Consider the following 17,134-nt stretch of genomic DNA (forward strand, 5'->3'; position numbering starts at 1 on the left):
CCACTGATTCTACATTATAGTGAGTTGTATAATTATTTCGTTTATATTACAATGTAATAATAATAGAAATAAAGTGCACAATAAATGTAATGTGCTTGAATCATCCTGAAACCATCCCTGCCCAGTCTGTGGAAAAACTGACTTCCACAAAACCAGTCCCTGGTGCCAAAAAGGTTGGGGATTGCTGCTTGAGGGGTTTTTATGGAGGTTCACAATATATAGGTAAGATTTTGATGACTGATTGAATCATTGGCCACTGGTGACTGAACTCACTTTCTAGCCCTTCTTCCCTCCCCAGAGGTTGAGGGATGGGGCTGAAAGTTCCAACCCTCTAATCATGCCTTGGTCTTTTTGGCAACCAGCCCCCATAATGAACTATCTAGGGGCCCCCAGTAGTGTGACTTCATTAACATAAACTCAGGCATGGTTGAAAGGGGTCTGTTATGAATAAGAAAACATGCTTCCTATCACTGTTGGAAATTCCAAGGAATTTAGAAGCTCTGTGACAGGAACCAGGGACAAAGGCTAAGGAGATATTTCGTATTATACCATAGCAGTGCTATTTACATGGGAAACAAGATCACCAGGAAATCCTCCCTGAATCTAAACCCCTCACTTGCCTAAGAAGCACCAGAGGACACAGGACAAACCTGAGGAGCCTCTCAGCTGGAACCAAGCACTATGTAGCAACTGTGTCTCTCAGGAAACTATGAGGTCAACCTCTTGGTGCTCCTGGACTTTTGTTTCTAGCATATTTTTAAATTCCTGTATTTTTCTAGAATGCAAATTTCCCTGCAGACTCCTCCTAAGAAAGGCAAACTTTCTAACTCTTCTATTATGCTTTCTTATTAAGTTAACAGACACAGACCCAGAAAGAAAATAAAGTTGTGTTAACAGTAAAAGTCATTGCATTTGTGTCATAATTCTAACCGAATGAAAACATCACAAGCGATGTTCATAGAATTGCAAACCAGACAAAACTGACCTGAGGTTTGAGAGGAGCTGAATGAGACAGGATGATGGGAGGAGTGAGTTTTAATCTATTCAGGCTAAGATGGATCCCTCAAAGGTAGGTAGTAAAATAAAAGAATTTTAAAGGTAGCTATGTTCAATTTTTATTTGAAAGCATCAATGCTTGGGGTTTTGTTGTGATGATAACCATTAAAATAAGATTTATCTTTTCAACAGATGTTAGGAAATATAAAACCTAACCAAAATTAAGGTATATCTTATTCAAAAGGTACACATTCCTCTTTTCCTGTTTGGTTTTGTGCTGGTAAGTTGCAGAAAGTATTTTCTTCTCAACATTATACTGACTGACTTGCTAGAATCTTTTCATCTGATATAGTGTCAGGAGAAGGAGAACTGAGAAAAAAAACAGAGGACCCTATTCTCAGATGCGTTTTCCACCATTTAAATACCTGTAACTGCCTGCTGCGAAGAGGTCTGCAGGAAGGACAGAGACCACTTTCTATTAGCTCCTCCATGTGGTGAGAAGATAATCTGGCCGCCTAAGCCACAGTCCCAGGAAGGCCATTAAGTGCCCTGCAGAATCAAAACCACAGTGAGATAGCATCTCATCCTGGTTAGAATGGCTACTATCAAAAAAACAAAAATAATGAATGCTGGTGAGGATGCAGAGAATGGGGAACCTCATATACTGTTGGTGGGAATGTAAATTAGTACAGCCACTATGGAAAACAGTATGACGTTTCCCCCCAAAACTGAAAATGGATTTATTATGTGATCCACTGCTGGATATATATTTTTAAAAATTGACATCAAGTTATCAAAGCGATATCTGTATTCTCATGTTCATTGGAGTACCATTCACAATAGCCAAGATATAAAAACAAACTAAGTGTCCATCAGTGGATGAATAAAGAAAATGTAGCTTATATACACAGTGGAATATTATTCAACTATAAAAAAGAATGAAATCCTGTCATTTGCAACAACATGGATAGAACTGGAGGTCATTATGTTAAGTGAAATAAGCTAGGCACAGAAAGACAAATATTGCACATTCTCAATCATATGTGGGAACTAAGAACAAAGTGGACCTCATGGACATAGAGAGTGGAATGTTGGTTACCAAAGGCTGGGAAGGGTAGAGGGGAGGGAAGATAAAGAGGGGTTTGTTAATGGGCACAAAAATGTCATTAAATAGAAGGAATAATTTCTAGTGTTCGATAGTACAGTAGGGTGGCTATAAGTTATTGCATATTTCAAAATAGCTAGAAGAATTGGAATGCTCTCAACACAAAGAAAAAATAAATTATTGAGATGATGGACATCCCAATTACCCTGATTTGATGATTACACACTGTATAAATGTATCAAAATATCAGTTATTTCAGTGAATGGAGGAAAGGAGGATGCCCATCAGCCAGCAGGTGCCAGGGGTTTTCTCAAGTGAGCTGCCCTTTTGTCCATTTTTGGCACTGCTGGAGAGGAGCAGCCCAACCCGTCCGTGATCTTGGGCCTCTGAGAATAGAGGAAGCTTGATGTGGGCCTCAGTCCAACTTAATCTGGAAAGTCTGCCTAAGGCATATTTTAGGGAGGGAGGACACATTTTGGGGCACATATGTTTTATATTGTTGCACCCCAATATATATATAACTATTATGTCTCAATAAAATAAATAAATTGATGAATTAGTTAATTAAAAATAAAAATAAATGCCCTGTAGGGCAGTATTTGAGGAATAGGATATTGGTGAGAGAGATTCACTACTAAGAGGTTCCTATTTTTGTTAACTGCATTCCTGGTCACGAAATCATGTTAATCCTAGTGCTACACATGGGGTTGACCAGGAAACCAGGTTGACCTGCCCAGGGCCTTAGCAGCCAGCCTGCCCAAGAGGCTTTTCAGCAAAATGCTCAGGTGTGTCCAGAGCCCTCTGACCTGAAGGGCCTCAAGGAGAACCTCTAGATTATGCTGGACTGAAGCCCTCATCAAGCTGCTCCTATTCCCAGAGGCTCAAGACCATGGCAAGGTGGGCTGCTCCTCCCAGAAATGCCAAAATTTGACAAAAGGGGAGCTCACATAGGAAAACACGTGTCACCTAATGGTTGATGGGCATCTTCCTCTGACCCATCCACTGAGGGCCTGGATCTCTCTCTCTCTATCTCTCTCTCTGTCTCACACACACACACACACAAACACACACATACACAATGATAATGCCAACCCTAATGCTAATGACTAAGTTCTATGTTCTGCTTGGTAATTAGCTCACTCTGCCTTGATCTCTTATTGCGTTACCTCAGCATTCTCACTATAGTTCTATAACTAGGAATGATTATAACTCTTACTGGGTCATTTTGCAAATGAAGTATTTGGAAATTGAAGTTAATTACTTAAACTCACACATGTACTAAGTGGGGCAGAATTGGGTTGTTAACCAGGTTCCCTGACTCTCTGCTTCCTAATCATAAAACATATGAGAATGAACTATCTTACTGCCCTTTATTTGCTCAGTTTTTAAAGAAATAGGAACCTGGAGGATTTTAAGTGCCTAGCATCTATTTAGAGAGTAACAACTACTGTTTAATAACATTTCACCCCAGAATGTGCCTGTGGCTCACAATCTAGAGAGGAAAAGATGGCCCATGTTGGGGAGGACACACCCATAATCAACACAAAAGAAAAACCTCTCCTGCTTGTTGCCAAGGCAGCCAGGCATTATTGTTCAGATTATTCATTAGCCAAAGGGGTAAGGGAAGAGAATGAAACGCAGTCTACATTTGGCTCACCAAGATAAGTGTCCTGGCAAGGGACACATATACTCACAGAAAAGGGCACTCTTTTCTAATTTACACAAGCACCATAGAGACTAGAAGTGTTGCATGTGAGGCTAAGAGTGATGGTTTAAAAAGAATTGGATTTTTACTAGAGACAGGTTTTCTCCATGTTGGTCAGGCTGGTCTCGAACTCCCAACCTCAGGTGATCCACCCGCCTCGGCCTCCCAAGGCATGAGCCAGGCATGAGCCACTGCACCTGGCTCGTTCCCCATCAAACATGGGGATTCCCTAAGGTCACAGCAGTCAATCTCAATGATCTTTCCTGCTTCAATGTTTTCTCTGTGTATTAATTTCCTAGGGCTGCCATAACATAGTACCACAAATTGGGTGGCTTAAAACCACAGAAATTTGTTCTCTCTCAGTTTTGGAGCCCAAGAGCCTAAAATCAAGGTATCAGCAGAGCCATGCTCCCTTTGAAACTCCCCGCAGCATCCTTCCTTGCCTCCTCTTAGGTGCCATGCTCTCTCTTCACATGGCATCCTTCCTTGTGTTTTTATATCTTCCCTCCGTGTGTGCCTGACTCTGTCTCATTTCCTCTCCTTATGAGGACATCAGTCACATTGGGTTAGCATCCTCCCAATGTGCTCATCTTTACTTGATTATATCTGCAAAGACCCTATTTCTAAATAAGGTCACATTTACAGGTACTGGGAGCTAGGACTTCAGAGCATCTTTTTGGTGGACACAATTCAACCCTCCAATATGTCATAGATAGGACTGGGCATAAAGGAGTAGTTGGCTCAAAAGCTGCTCCTAACCAATTCTCTTTTGGCATGTTGATGACTCTAAGAAATAATTCTTTGTAAGAAAAAGGAGAAGACCATGCCTGACACTGAGTTTATTCAGAAAAGTCACTTTGCCCACCGTCTTGTTTTAGGGGGAAGAATAAAACTAGAAATGTTTATTTCACTGTTTCTGCCTTGGGGAAAGAAGTAGTTGTTTTCAAATCTTAATGGACCAAGTTGGAAACCTAGAGAAAGGTGAGAAAGAGCTTCTCCTTGCCCCAGGTTCATTTCTCCTGACAGCATTATTGCTTTTTTGATGCATGTCATCTGCTATGGCATCCTGAGAAACGAAAGTGTCATGTAGCATTGAGGAGTTCAAAACCTATCTAACTGCATTAGTTTTCGAACTAATCTAAGTCACTGGCAGATTTAATCCCTTTCAGCCAGTATTCAAGCAGACAAAATGCATTTGCTGATATCATGATGTTGATAATTTTTAACTAAGGCTTCACAGCCTAGTATGGTTCCTCCTTAGGATATTGCAGGGGCAGCACCAAACACTTGGCAATATGGAATGACGTTGACAATGTTAAGCTTTACCTAAGCCTTATGCTCCTGGAAAACAGCTATGGGAAAAAAAAAAATCCACCCCCCACCCTCCACCCGCCTTTTTTTTTTTTGGAGACAGGATCTCATTGTGTGTGTCACCCTGGCTGGAGGGCAGTGGTATGATCACAGCTCACTGCAGCCTCAACCTCCTGGGCTCAAGCAATCCTCCTACCTCAGCCTCCCTGAGTAGCTGGGACTACAGGTGTGTGCCACCATGCCCAGATAAATTTTTTTTGCATTTTTTGTAGAGCTAGAGTTTTGCCATGTTGCCCAGGCAGATCTTGAACTCCTAAGCTTAAGCTATCTGCCCACCTTGGCCTCCCAAAGTACTAGGATTGCAGGTGTGAGCCACTGTGCCCAACTATTTAACAATGTTTCTACCTATCTTTTCATTAGATAGCATTCCATTTCCATCAGAAAATCACGCAAATACTTCCTGTTTATTTTCACAGTAAAAATGCTGATTATCATGGAGTCAAAGATAGGCTTGAGCAGTTGAGATGTCACTTTACATGGGGGTTGCTAATTGAAGCCCTTGAAATTTCTGATTTAGAAAACAGGGTCTTGGAAGAGATTCAGTTCATGGACACAAAATACAGTGTGGGAATGCACAACATACTAGCTTATGTGAAACACTGGAAGGGCCAGAATGAGAAAGCACTAGAGAAAGAAGTTCAATGAGAACACACCAACCAAGCAGACATGAGTGACCAGTATCATCACATGGGCAGGTGACCTGGGGCAACTTTGCCTGGGCTGGGGCAAATTTGCCTGGGCGTATCACCACATAGGGAGACTGGCAGAAGCCCAGACTTACCTGGATAAGGTAGAGAACATTTGCAAGAAGTTTGCAAATGCTTCCCGCTATAGAATGGAGTGTCCTGAGATGAACTGTGAGGAAGGATGGGCCTTGGCGAAGTGTGGAGGAAAGAATTATGAACAGGCCAAGGCCTGCTTTGAAAAGGCTCGAGAGGTGGGCCCTGAAAATCCTGAATTCAGCACTGGGTATGTCATCACTGCCTATTGCCTGGACGGTTTTAACACAACAGACAGTAATGAGACATTTTCTCTGCACCCCCTAAAATGGGCTGTCAGTCTAAATCCAAAAGATGCACACATTAAGGTTATCCTTGCCCTGAAGCTTCAGGATGAAGGACAGGAAGCTGAAGGAGAAAAGCACATTGAAAAAGCTCTAATCAGTATGTCTTCACAGACCTATGTTTTTCGATATGCAGCCCAGTTTTATCAAAGAAAAGGCAATATAGATAAAGCTCTTCTGCTCTTAAAAATGGCCTTGCAGGGAACACCCACTTCTGCCTTCCTGCATCACCAGATAGGGCTTTGCTGCAGGAAACAGACAAAAAAAGCTAAAGGCAGGATAGAGAAACTGTAGACAAAATAATAAGGTTAGTTATATCTCATGTTGAATTTGCTGTAGAGCAAAGGCCCACATTTGCAATGGTTTATGTGGACCTAGCCAACAGGTATGCAGAGGGAGGTGAACACCAAAAAGTTGAGGACATTTACCAGAAAGCACTCAGCCTGCATGATATTAATAAAAGCTGTTGCAAGAGATTTATTATCGTTATGGCCCCTTTCAGGAATGTCGTGGGAAGTCTGAAGCTAACACAATTGACTAATATTAAAAAGAGCTGGGCTGGGCGCGGTGGCTCTCGCCTGTAATCCCAGCACTTTGGGAGGCCAAGATGGGAGGATCACAAGGTCAGGAGATGGAGATCATCCTGGCTAACACAGTGAAACCCTGTCTCTACTAAAAATACAAAAAATTAGCCGGGTGTGGTGGCAGGCACCTGTAGTCCCAGCTACTCGGGAGGCTGAGGCAGGAGAATGGCGTGAACCCGAGAGGCGGAGCTTGCAGTGAGCTAAGATCATGCCACTGCACTCCAGCCTGGGCAACAGAGCGAGACTCCATCAAAAAAAAAAAAAAAAAGCGAGGGGGTGGGGTGCAGCTAAATATAGAAATTCAGTCAAGTGCTAGAGGAAAAAAATTTTAGTGCTTTACTGAATTGGCTAACAGGCAAGTTCATTTGCTTAAATCTGATGGGGAGAGTTTGAATCTCACTGTGCTCCTTCACACATTGAAAGGGGAAAAGAAAGTGAAGCGGTGCTGTCCTATGAGATAGCCTGAGACGGGCTACTGGCCTGAACCCTGTCTTTTGAGATGTTAAATGTTATCATATCTAAATCTAAATATCAGATAAATCTTCCCTGATCGCTGCTTTCAAAAAGGCATGACAGGAAGCAACATAAAAGTGTTTGGTGGCACACATCGCATCATCAGCTCAACTCCCACTTTTTGGCTAATGAACACCTATCCACGTGGTTGTGGCAGCAATATCAGCACTTCTCCTTTATCACTGCACCCCTTTGTCGCTCTTGATATGTCTTGTGTTAGGTACTTGTCACCTGCCAGACCAATCAGACTTCTGAGAATTTGCAATTGGAACTGACAACTTCCATTTTCAGTCTACTAGGTCAGCTGTTCAAAGGAGATTTATATTCAGGGAGTACAGGAAGTCAACTTTTTCATATGGGCAAAGATGTTGACCCACAAGAAGATCTACAAACAAAGCACATGGGCAGAAAGAGAGAAAAGATTCTTGTGTGCACCACAGTATCTCGGCTCCATTTTCACTTCTTAAGGCCCATCTCTCTCCTATACTTTCAGACTATTGAGATACCTTATAATATAAATTATTATAGCTTTATAACAAATCCAATCCTTTGTTTAAGATAGTTCTCAGTCCTTGAAAGCGAAATAGTTCTAAAGTATTCATATATATGTATACATATAATATATATGTATATATATATAATATATATAATTAGTCATTCTGACCTAAGGGAAGTTAAGTTGCATCACAAAAAGAGAAAGTGAAAAAAGTCCCCCTATTTGAGATGCACAAGTAGTGCTAGGTAGTGTGTAATATACTCTTTGCTCTTTCTCTGTATCCAAAAATCTATAGTAAAATTAACCAAGATAACAAATTTGTGAGTAGAGTTTTAAATTGTTGCAAACTCTAAGAAGCTGTGAATTTACATGTCTGAGTGGGAAGCAAGAAAACTAAAACTGTCTGTGCAGAAATAAGAGGCAGAAGAAGCCATAACATCTACCTACAAATAAAAGACACATCAAGGAAGCATTTAGCCTTCCATGAATTGCACAGAATTGGAGAGTGTTGACAAATTTCACAGATATTTAAGGGCTGGGAAAGGATATGGAGCCCTTCATGTAGCTGACATGGGTGTAGAATTCCTTTCTAATTTTGGTGAGGAGATTTATTAGTTTTATTCAAAAGAACATTACCAGTGCATGGGGTTTCCAAGGAGCTCTCCTGGCCTCTCCTTGAATTCCTTACCTAATACCACTACAGACCTCTGTGTAGGGGCAGATTTGACTTTCCTTCTGGAACACAGCTAAAGATAAAATCTAAAGACAGAGATCTTGTAAATTTGTTTGAGTTCTTTGTAGATTCTGGGTATTAGCCCTTTGTCAGATGAGTACTTGCAAAACTTTTCTCCCATTCTGTAGGTTGCCTGTTCACTCTGATGGTAGTTTCTTTTGCTGTGCAGAAGCTCTTTAGTTTAATTAGATCCCATTTGTCAATTTTGGCTTTTGTTGCCATTGTTTTTGGAGTTTTAGACATGAAATCCTTGCCCATGCGTATGTCCTGAATGGTATTGCCTAGGTTTTCTTCTAGGGTTTTTATGGTTTCAGGTCTAACATTTAAATCTTTAATCCATCTTGAATTAATTTTTGTATAAGGTGTAAGGAAGTGATCCAGTTTCAGCTTTCTACATATGGCTAGCCAGTTTTGCCAGCACCATTTATTAAATAGGAAATCCTTTCCCCATTGCTTGTTTTTGTCAGGTTTGTCAAAGATCAGATGGTTGTAGATGTGTGGTATTATTTCTGAGGGGTCTGTTCTGTTCCATTGGTGTATATCTCTGTTTTGGTACAAGTACCATGCTGTTTTGGTTACTGTAGCCTTGTAGTATAGTTTGAAGTCAGGTAGCATGAAGCCTCCAGCTTTGTTCTTTTGGCTTAGGATTGTCTTGGCAATGCGGGCTCTTTTTTGGTTCCATATGAACTTTAAAGTAGTTTCTTCCAATTCTGTGAAGAAAGTCATTGGTAGCTTGATGGGGATGGCATTGAATCTATAAATTACCTTGGGCAGTATGGCCATTTTCATGATATTGATTCTTCCTACCCATGAGCATGGAATGTTCTTCCATTTGTTTGTGTCCTCTTTTATTTCGTTGAGCAGTGGTTTGTAGTTCTGCTTGAAGAGGTCCTTCACATCCCTTGTAAGTTGGATTCCTGGGTATTTTATTCTCTTTGAAGCAGTTGTGAATGGGAGTTCACTCATGATTTGGCTCTCTGTCTGTTATTGGTGTATAGGAATGCTTGTGATTTTTGTACATTGATTTTGTATCCTGAGACTTTGCTGAAGTTGCTTATCAGCTTAAGGAGCTTTTGGGCTGAGACCATGGGGTTTTCTAAATATACAATCATGTCATCTGCAAACAGGGACAATTTGGCTTCCTCTTTTCCTAATTGAATATCCTTTATTTCTTTCTCCTGCCTGATTGCCCTGGCCAGAACTTTTTACAAATTTATAAGAAAAATTTTTTTTACAAATTTACAAGAAAAAAACAGACACTTCTCAAAAGAAGACATTTATGCAGCCAACAGACACATGAAAAAATGCTCATCATCACTGGCCATCAGAGAAATGCAAATCAAAACCACAGTGAGATACTATCTCACACCAGTTAGAATGGCCATCATTAAAAAGTCAGGAAACAACAGGTGCTGGAGAGGATGTAGAGAAATAGGAACACTTTTACACCGTTGGTGGGACTGTAAACCAGTTCAACCACTGTGGAAGTCAGTGTGGCCATTCCTCAAGGATCTAGAACTAGAAATACCATTTGACCCAGCCATCCCATTACTGGGTATATACCCAAAGGATTATAAATCATGCTGCTATAAAGACACATGCACACGTATGTTTATTGCAGCACTATTCACAATAGCAAAGACTTGGAACCAATCCAAATGTCCATCAATGATAGACTGGATTAAGAAAATGTGGCACATATACACCATGGAATACTATGCAGCCATAAAAATGGATGAGCTCATGTCCTTCTTAGGGACATGGATGAAGCTGGAAGCCATCATTCTCAGCAAACTATCTCAAGGACAAAAAACCAAACACCGCCTGTTCTCACTCATAGGTGGGAATTGAACAATGAGAACACTTGGACACAGGAAAGGGAACATCACACACCGGGGCCTGTCGTGGGGTGGGGGGAGGGGCAGGGATAGCATTAGGAGATATACCTAATGTAAATGACAAGTTAATTGGTGCAGCACACCAACGTGGCACATGAATACATATGTAACAAACCTGCACGTTGTGCACATGTACCCTAGAACTTAAAGTATAATAATTTAAAAAAAAAGACAGAGATCTGCTGATTAGAGATTGTAAAGACAACACTTCTCCAATCAGACAGCTCTTAGCTTCTGGCTTCTAGCTCTGTCCTGCAATTGTTTCTAAACCACCTCTTATTCTTGTAAACAAGATGGCTATAGTTTCCCATTACTGGCTCATCTAGGCCTATAGAAACCAAAGGACATATTGTTCCTTCTTGGTTAAAAGTTACATAGAAAATTTACTAAAAGTTAGATGGCATTGTTTACGGGGGTTGGCTAACAGGCAAGTTCATTCGCATAAATCTGATGGGGAGAGTCTGAATCTCTTTGTGCTCCTTCACACCTTCCCCTGGTGCTGGAAACCAAAGCTGGTTTCCCTAGTAACCAGCACCTATTATGTGTGAGAGAACTGTGACTGTGAGTTTTGAGCGTTTGTGTGTGTATTTGGGTAATTACTGCTGACTGAGGTTTTCAGTACAGCATGAACTTTTTTTGTGCCAGAAACAGAAACTATTTTTTTTTTCCAGAGACAGGGCCTCACTCTGTCACCAAAGCTGGACTGCAGTAGCATGATCATAGCTCAATGCAGCCTCGAACTCTTGGGTTCAAGCAATCGTTCCACCCCAGCCTTCCAATTAGCTAGAACTACAGGTGTGCACCACCATGCCTGGCTGATTTTCTTTTTTTAATTTTTTGTAGAGTTAGGTCTCACTATGCCCAGGCTAGTCTCAAACTCCTGGCCTCAAGCAGTCCTCCTGCTTTGGCCTGTCAAAGCTCTGGGAAGAAACTATTAAACAAAGTTCATTTTGAAATGTCATCGATTGACTCTCTTGACATTGAGCTGCATACAAGTGCTTTCTACGGGGCACACGACCTGGAGGAAAGGAGGGAAGAATGAAAATAGTGTGGTGAACTTGTGAATTCATATTCCACTAGCACAGAGCTATTGAATCTTCCCCAGTGATCCTATTGTAAACTCTGGCTACACTTCTATGTATAATCCATATGCACCACACCTCACAAGCCTTTGGCTACATCACATTTGTGTGTTAGGCCTAAATTATGATAGCTTTAGCCCAAACAGATCAGAATACCAGAAAGGGTCCCCAGCTGTCTCAAGCATTCCAAAGAGGACTTCCACAAACATGCTCAGCAGATATTCATCACCTTCTTCCTCTCCAGCCTCTCCACCCACCAACTCTGCTCTCTCTTCTGCTGATGGATTTCATGGGCTTACTGCTCTCTTGGGACCATTGTCTTAAGTGGGTTATAGAAAATATATACATATTTAATATTTGCTTTAAAATGTACTTATTGAGCTCTCAATGTATGTAAGATATAAACATGGTGACAAAAAGCAAATTAAAATTAAGATGGTGAGAGAAAAAAGGAATAGCCAGGTCTAACACATCAGGTAAGTTGTCCACTTTTCCTGCTGTGGCCCTGGCTTGGTGCTAGTTATAACTCAGGTTCAAGTTACTAAGGATGGAGAAAAAAATTTGGAGGATTCCAAAGTAGACAGAGAAAGACATACCCCCAGAGCATCACTTTAACTACACACAAACATATAAACTTACACACACAAACTCACACACTCACAAACACAAACACAAAACACACACACACACACACACACACACAAATGGTTAGAAGGCATCCGAATCTGCTCTCCCCGGCTCTGGAACTCTTTGGAGCTGCCAGGTGTCTACCACAGGGATTGGATTATTTATATTCATTAAGCTCAATGTCAATCTTTTTCCATGGGCAGTGCTGACTCCACGGCCTTCTCCACAGTCTACGGCAAAGGAAAAACTCCTTAGAATGACTTGTACACACAACAGAAGCATTCTACTTGTACATTCTTCTTGTACATACAAAAGAAGCATTCACTCCAAGCTCAGGGAAGAGAAACTCAGTCTCCTGCCTTTCTGGGGCCCCAGAATGTCTCTTAAGTGCCCTTCCAACTAGTGCTTGGTAAATGAGACACTGGGCTGAGGAAACCACTGACCACAGGCCACGTCTTCCCTCTGCAAGCATCTAGATTCAGTTGCCAGGATGGGCTCCTGGACTGTGCCTATTCTACTGGACACTGATTAAAAGTTATCTCTGTGCCCTTTCATTTCGGGCAGCTGGGGAGGGGATGGCAGTGAGGAGCCAAGAAGTGGTCTCTCTCCACCCTGGGAACCAAGCCATTGAGCTAAGTTCTGAAAACCGGTATGTTGGAGTTATCTTTATCAAGAAACTTCAAAAAGTTCATGAAATAGCTGATGGAGGAAGATTAATGAAGAGAGTCATAAAAGAATATTCTATGGACAACAGATAATGCTTTTTAATGAGTTTTTCCTAAATAGAAGTGTTTCCTATATAGAGGTATTTGCGCCCTCTACTGCCTTCAGCTGCTACTTCTCAGCAAATTATCCCCCGAATATAAAGTCTTAGATACTAACACACAGATCTTTTGAGTTTTTTAAAAAGGAGATTCATCAGTATATATGGATGGAAGGAAAGGCAGAGAGAATGGCATTCCTAGTCTCCTGTGGAGCAGGAATGCATACTATATTCCCCACATACAGCCAAAGGTCACTGTGCCCAGAAAATGTAGGAAGTTTCTTAATGAACTATATTAAAGCTATAAAAGCTGCAGCTCAAGAAACTGGTATGTGCTACCGAAGGCAAGTGCTACTTCCATCAGGTGTGTGGGGGAACCCCCAGCATCTGACACTGCAGGCTTTTATGTAGAGCTGAGTGGTCTGATATGAAGCCACTACGCAGCTATTTCAATTTATATTTAAATTAATTAAAATAAAATCTAAAACTCAGTTCTTCAGATGCACTAGTTACACTTGCAGTGCTCAATAGTAATATATAGCTAGCGGTGGCACAGATTTAGAATGTTTTCTTTTTTTGTTTGTTTGTTTTTGAGACAGGATCTGTCTCTGTTGCCCAGGCTGGAGTGCTGCAACACAGTCATGGCTTACTGCAGCCTCAAACACCTGGGCTCAAGCAATCCTGCCGCTTCAGCCTTCCAACTAACTAGGACTACAGGCTCACACCACCACATCGGGCTAAGTTTTTTTTTTAATTTTATTTTTTGTAGAGACAGGGTCTCTCCATGTTGCCCAGGCTGGTCTCAAACTCCCACGCTCAAGTGATCTTCCCAATTGGCCTTGCAAAGTGCTGGGATTACAGGTGTGAGCCACCCAACCCACCCTAGAACATTTTGAACATTGCAGAAAGTCCTTTTGGAACTAATGTAGGGTTTTTCAGTCTAAGCACTATTGCCATTTGGGGCCAGATAACTCTTTGCTGTGAGGGGCTGTTCTGTACATTATAGGATGTTTAGCATCAGCAATGACCTCTGGATGTCAGTAGCACCCACATCTCCAGTTGTGATCATCCAAAGTGTCTCCAGGGGCCAAGTGTGGTGGCTCATGCCTGTAATCCAGCACTTTGGGAGGCTGAGGCAGGCAGGTCACCTGAGGTCAGGAGTTCAAGACTAGCCTGGCCAACATGGAAAACCCTATCTCTACTGAAAAAGTACAAAAATTAGCTGGGCATGCTGGTGGGCACCTGTACTCCCAGCTACTCGGGAGGCTGAGACAGAAGAATTGCTTGAACCCAGGAGGCAGAGACTGCAGGGACCCGACATCGCACCACTGCACTCCAGCCTGGGTGACAGAGTGAGACTCTGTCTCAAAAAAACAAACAAACAAACAAAAAATTTTCTCCAAGTATTGCCAGATGCCCCCAGGGGCAAAATTGCCCCCATTTGAGAACTGTTCGTTTAAAGCAGTAATCAGCCTAAGTAGGCACTGGCCAGATCCCACCAAAAGGAGATATCACAGAACTCATACAGACAGCCTGGATAAGTTGGTGGGTAAGAGTATCTAATGAAAGACCAGCCACTCCTACATCATGTGCCATTGCCACTTCATGATCTTAATGCATATGGCTTAAGACATATGGGTTAACAAGGCTAAGCTTGTGGCCTGCTTACAGATGGGGAATCTTGATAATTCCATGACTCTCCATTTTAGTTCACATCAGAACTACAACTCTTTATTTATCTTAGGGCTGGAGATCAATAACATGATCCAAAATGTCTTCTATGAGCCTCACAAAGTAGTATTTCTTTTCTCTGTGCTTACACAGCATCTAAACTGTACATGTTTTAGTACAATAAAATCAAATATGTTCTAATCTGTCTCTGTCTCCCACGAGACAGCAAACCACTAGTGATGGAGAGGAAGAAGAGGCATCTCCATCGTTTTACCAATTGGTGTTCTCAGAATGCCAGGCATAACACAGGTAAGCATTACTGGTTTGCTGAACGTTTGAACTGATGAGAAGCCCCTGACAATGAATGTTGCTTTGGAGCTTGTGAGTACTACTTGTAAAGATCGCCTACCATCTGACCAGTTATTTTTACCGTTGGAACCTTAAACATCCTTGGAATTCTCAGAGCTATAGGAATAACATGGGTGTTGATCTATGTTCTTTTTAGCCCATCTAATTTAAGATTCTAAATTTTGGTTGCATGAATACTACGCAGCCAAAGGACAAGATCGTGTCCTTTGCAGCAACATGGATGGAGCTGGAGGCCATTATCCTAAGTCAACTAACATGGAAACAGAAAACAAGATACTGCATGTTCTCACTCACCAGTGGGAGCTAAACACTGAGTACATGTGGACACAAAGAAGGGAACAACACAAATATGGGACCTACTTGAGGGTAGAGAGTAGGAGGAAGCCCCTCATAGAGGCCCCTATCACAGAAAACTTCCCATCTCCGGTGTACTAATTTGGTAGTCAGCTGGCAGTTTCACCATTGCACATTCCGTCTTATCTGCTTTTGCAGGATTACCATGACTTGAGATACAAGAACAGGTTTATGGTCCTAGACCAAAGCCTTTCCCCTAGTGTGTGCAGCCAGCATCACTGCACACTGCAAGAGTAGCCACAGGGACCCTTTGGGGTCAGACCTGCTCATAGACTAGACAGTCTTGGAAGTATTCTTCCAGTGGGGGAGACAACAGGATTATGATTTTGCCAAACACTTCAGGTTAAAGACCAAAAGTTAACTGAGGAAGTTTTTCATGAACCTCAGGAAGAGATAAACATCCAATTCTCTGTTATTTCAAAGCAACCAATGTGTACTGTTTTTATTAAAAGCAAATTAAGCGCTTATCAATCTGTCTCCTGCTACATGACAGGTCACTTGAGAAGAGGAAACATGCCCTATGTGTCCCAACAGAGTACCTGGCCTAATGATAATTCATAGCTTGCTGATTATAGAAATGGACAAGGAGCTTAGAGCAATGAAGTCTGCCTTGGCCATGCTAACAATATGTTTGGATCGCAGGTTCCTTAAACCTCTGTGGGTTTCCCAGAACCATGGGAATGGCATTGAACTTCTTTTTTCAGCTCAATTTATAATCCTAAATTTCAATTGCATCTAGAAAACATCTTCACCTCTTCTCATTTCCTTTATAGACATGGACTTTTCAAGTCCCAAGATACTTCAGACAGTCTAAAAACAACTTGCTTTCCGGGAACCTGAGGACTTTTCCAATAGACACTATAGGATCTATGAAATATCTTGAGTCTAGTTCAGTGATGTAAATGTTTCCTACAATTTATATAGACAATTCCAGGTGAATGAATATTTGACATGTAAAACAATGAAAGCACAGAAATTCAGTTAGAATTGGAACACGTGGGGCCGGACGCGGTGGCTCACGCCTGTAATCCCAGCACTTTGGGAGGCAGAGGCGGGCGGATCATGAGGTCAGGAGATCGAGACCATCCTGGCTAACACAGTGAAACCCCGTCTCTACTAAAAATACAAAAAACATTTGCCAGGCGTGGTGGTGGGTGCCTGTAATCCCAGCTACTCGGGAGGCTGAGGCAGGGGAATGGCGTGAACCCGGGAGGCAGAGCTTACAGTGAGCCAAGATTGCACCACTGCACTCCAGCCTGGGCGACAGAGCGAGACTCCCTCTCAAAAACAAAACAAAACAAAAACCAAAAAACTGGAACACGTGGGAGTCAGCCAGAAAAGTAAATCAGAGTAGCCCAAAGATAGCCATCAAGGCCCCTGAGGTGGTCTGAAGATTACCAGGACTTTCAGAGCAGAGAAGTTCCTAGTAGCTGAGTATTTTCTCTGTGGACATGATTGGTGCAAGTTTGCAAACATGAGTAGTCTCAAAAGCAAACATCAGACACTCTCTGTAGAGATCAGTGCACTTTGACCTACATCCTTTCTGGTATTGCATGGATTATTAAGGTGCACAAGGGGAAACCAAAGCATAGAAAAATAAAGTTCTAGACTCAGAGCCTCATAGAAAGATAGGTATTTATTAGGAATTAGTCTCTGATCCAAAGCATTTGGACCTGAAAGGGATCCAGGGATCATTTGGAAAAGTATCTGTGAAAGTTTAATGTACCAACAAATCATCTGGACATGTTAAAAGGCAAGTTCTCATTCAGGAGATCTGTGGAGGGGCCTGATATTCTGCATTTCT

The 17,134-nt window shown here is 41.8% G+C and overlaps 1 protein-coding gene across 1 annotated transcript; it reads left to right on the forward strand.

Moving 5' to 3' along the window:
* Positions 1-4,759: 4,759 nt before the first annotated feature.
* Positions 4,760-6,534, forward strand: LOC101058893 (interferon-induced protein with tetratricopeptide repeats 1B-like). The gene is made up of 2 exons (XM_063780507.1): positions 4,760-4,787; positions 5,873-6,534. Exons 1-2 carry the CDS (start codon positions 4,760-4,762, stop codon positions 6,532-6,534), a joined length of 690 nt encoding a protein of 229 aa, XP_063636577.1.
* The last annotated feature ends 10,600 nt before the right edge of the window (positions 6,535-17,134 follow it).

This window comes from Pan troglodytes, chromosome 8, assembly GCF_028858775.2.
Source record: "Pan troglodytes isolate AG18354 chromosome 8, NHGRI_mPanTro3-v2.0_pri, whole genome shotgun sequence".
NCBI lineage: Eukaryota > Metazoa > Chordata > Mammalia > Primates > Hominidae > Pan > Pan troglodytes.

Excerpts from the sequence above, each read along its gene's own strand:
- LOC101058893 (XM_063780507.1), top strand. The coding sequence starts at position 4,760 with ATGGACCAAGTTGGAAACCTAGAGAAAG. Across the intron at positions 4,788-5,872 it reads AGTTGGAAACCTAGAGAAAG|GTGACCTGGGGCAACTTTGC; the intron begins GTGAGAAAGAGC and ends TCACATGGGCAG.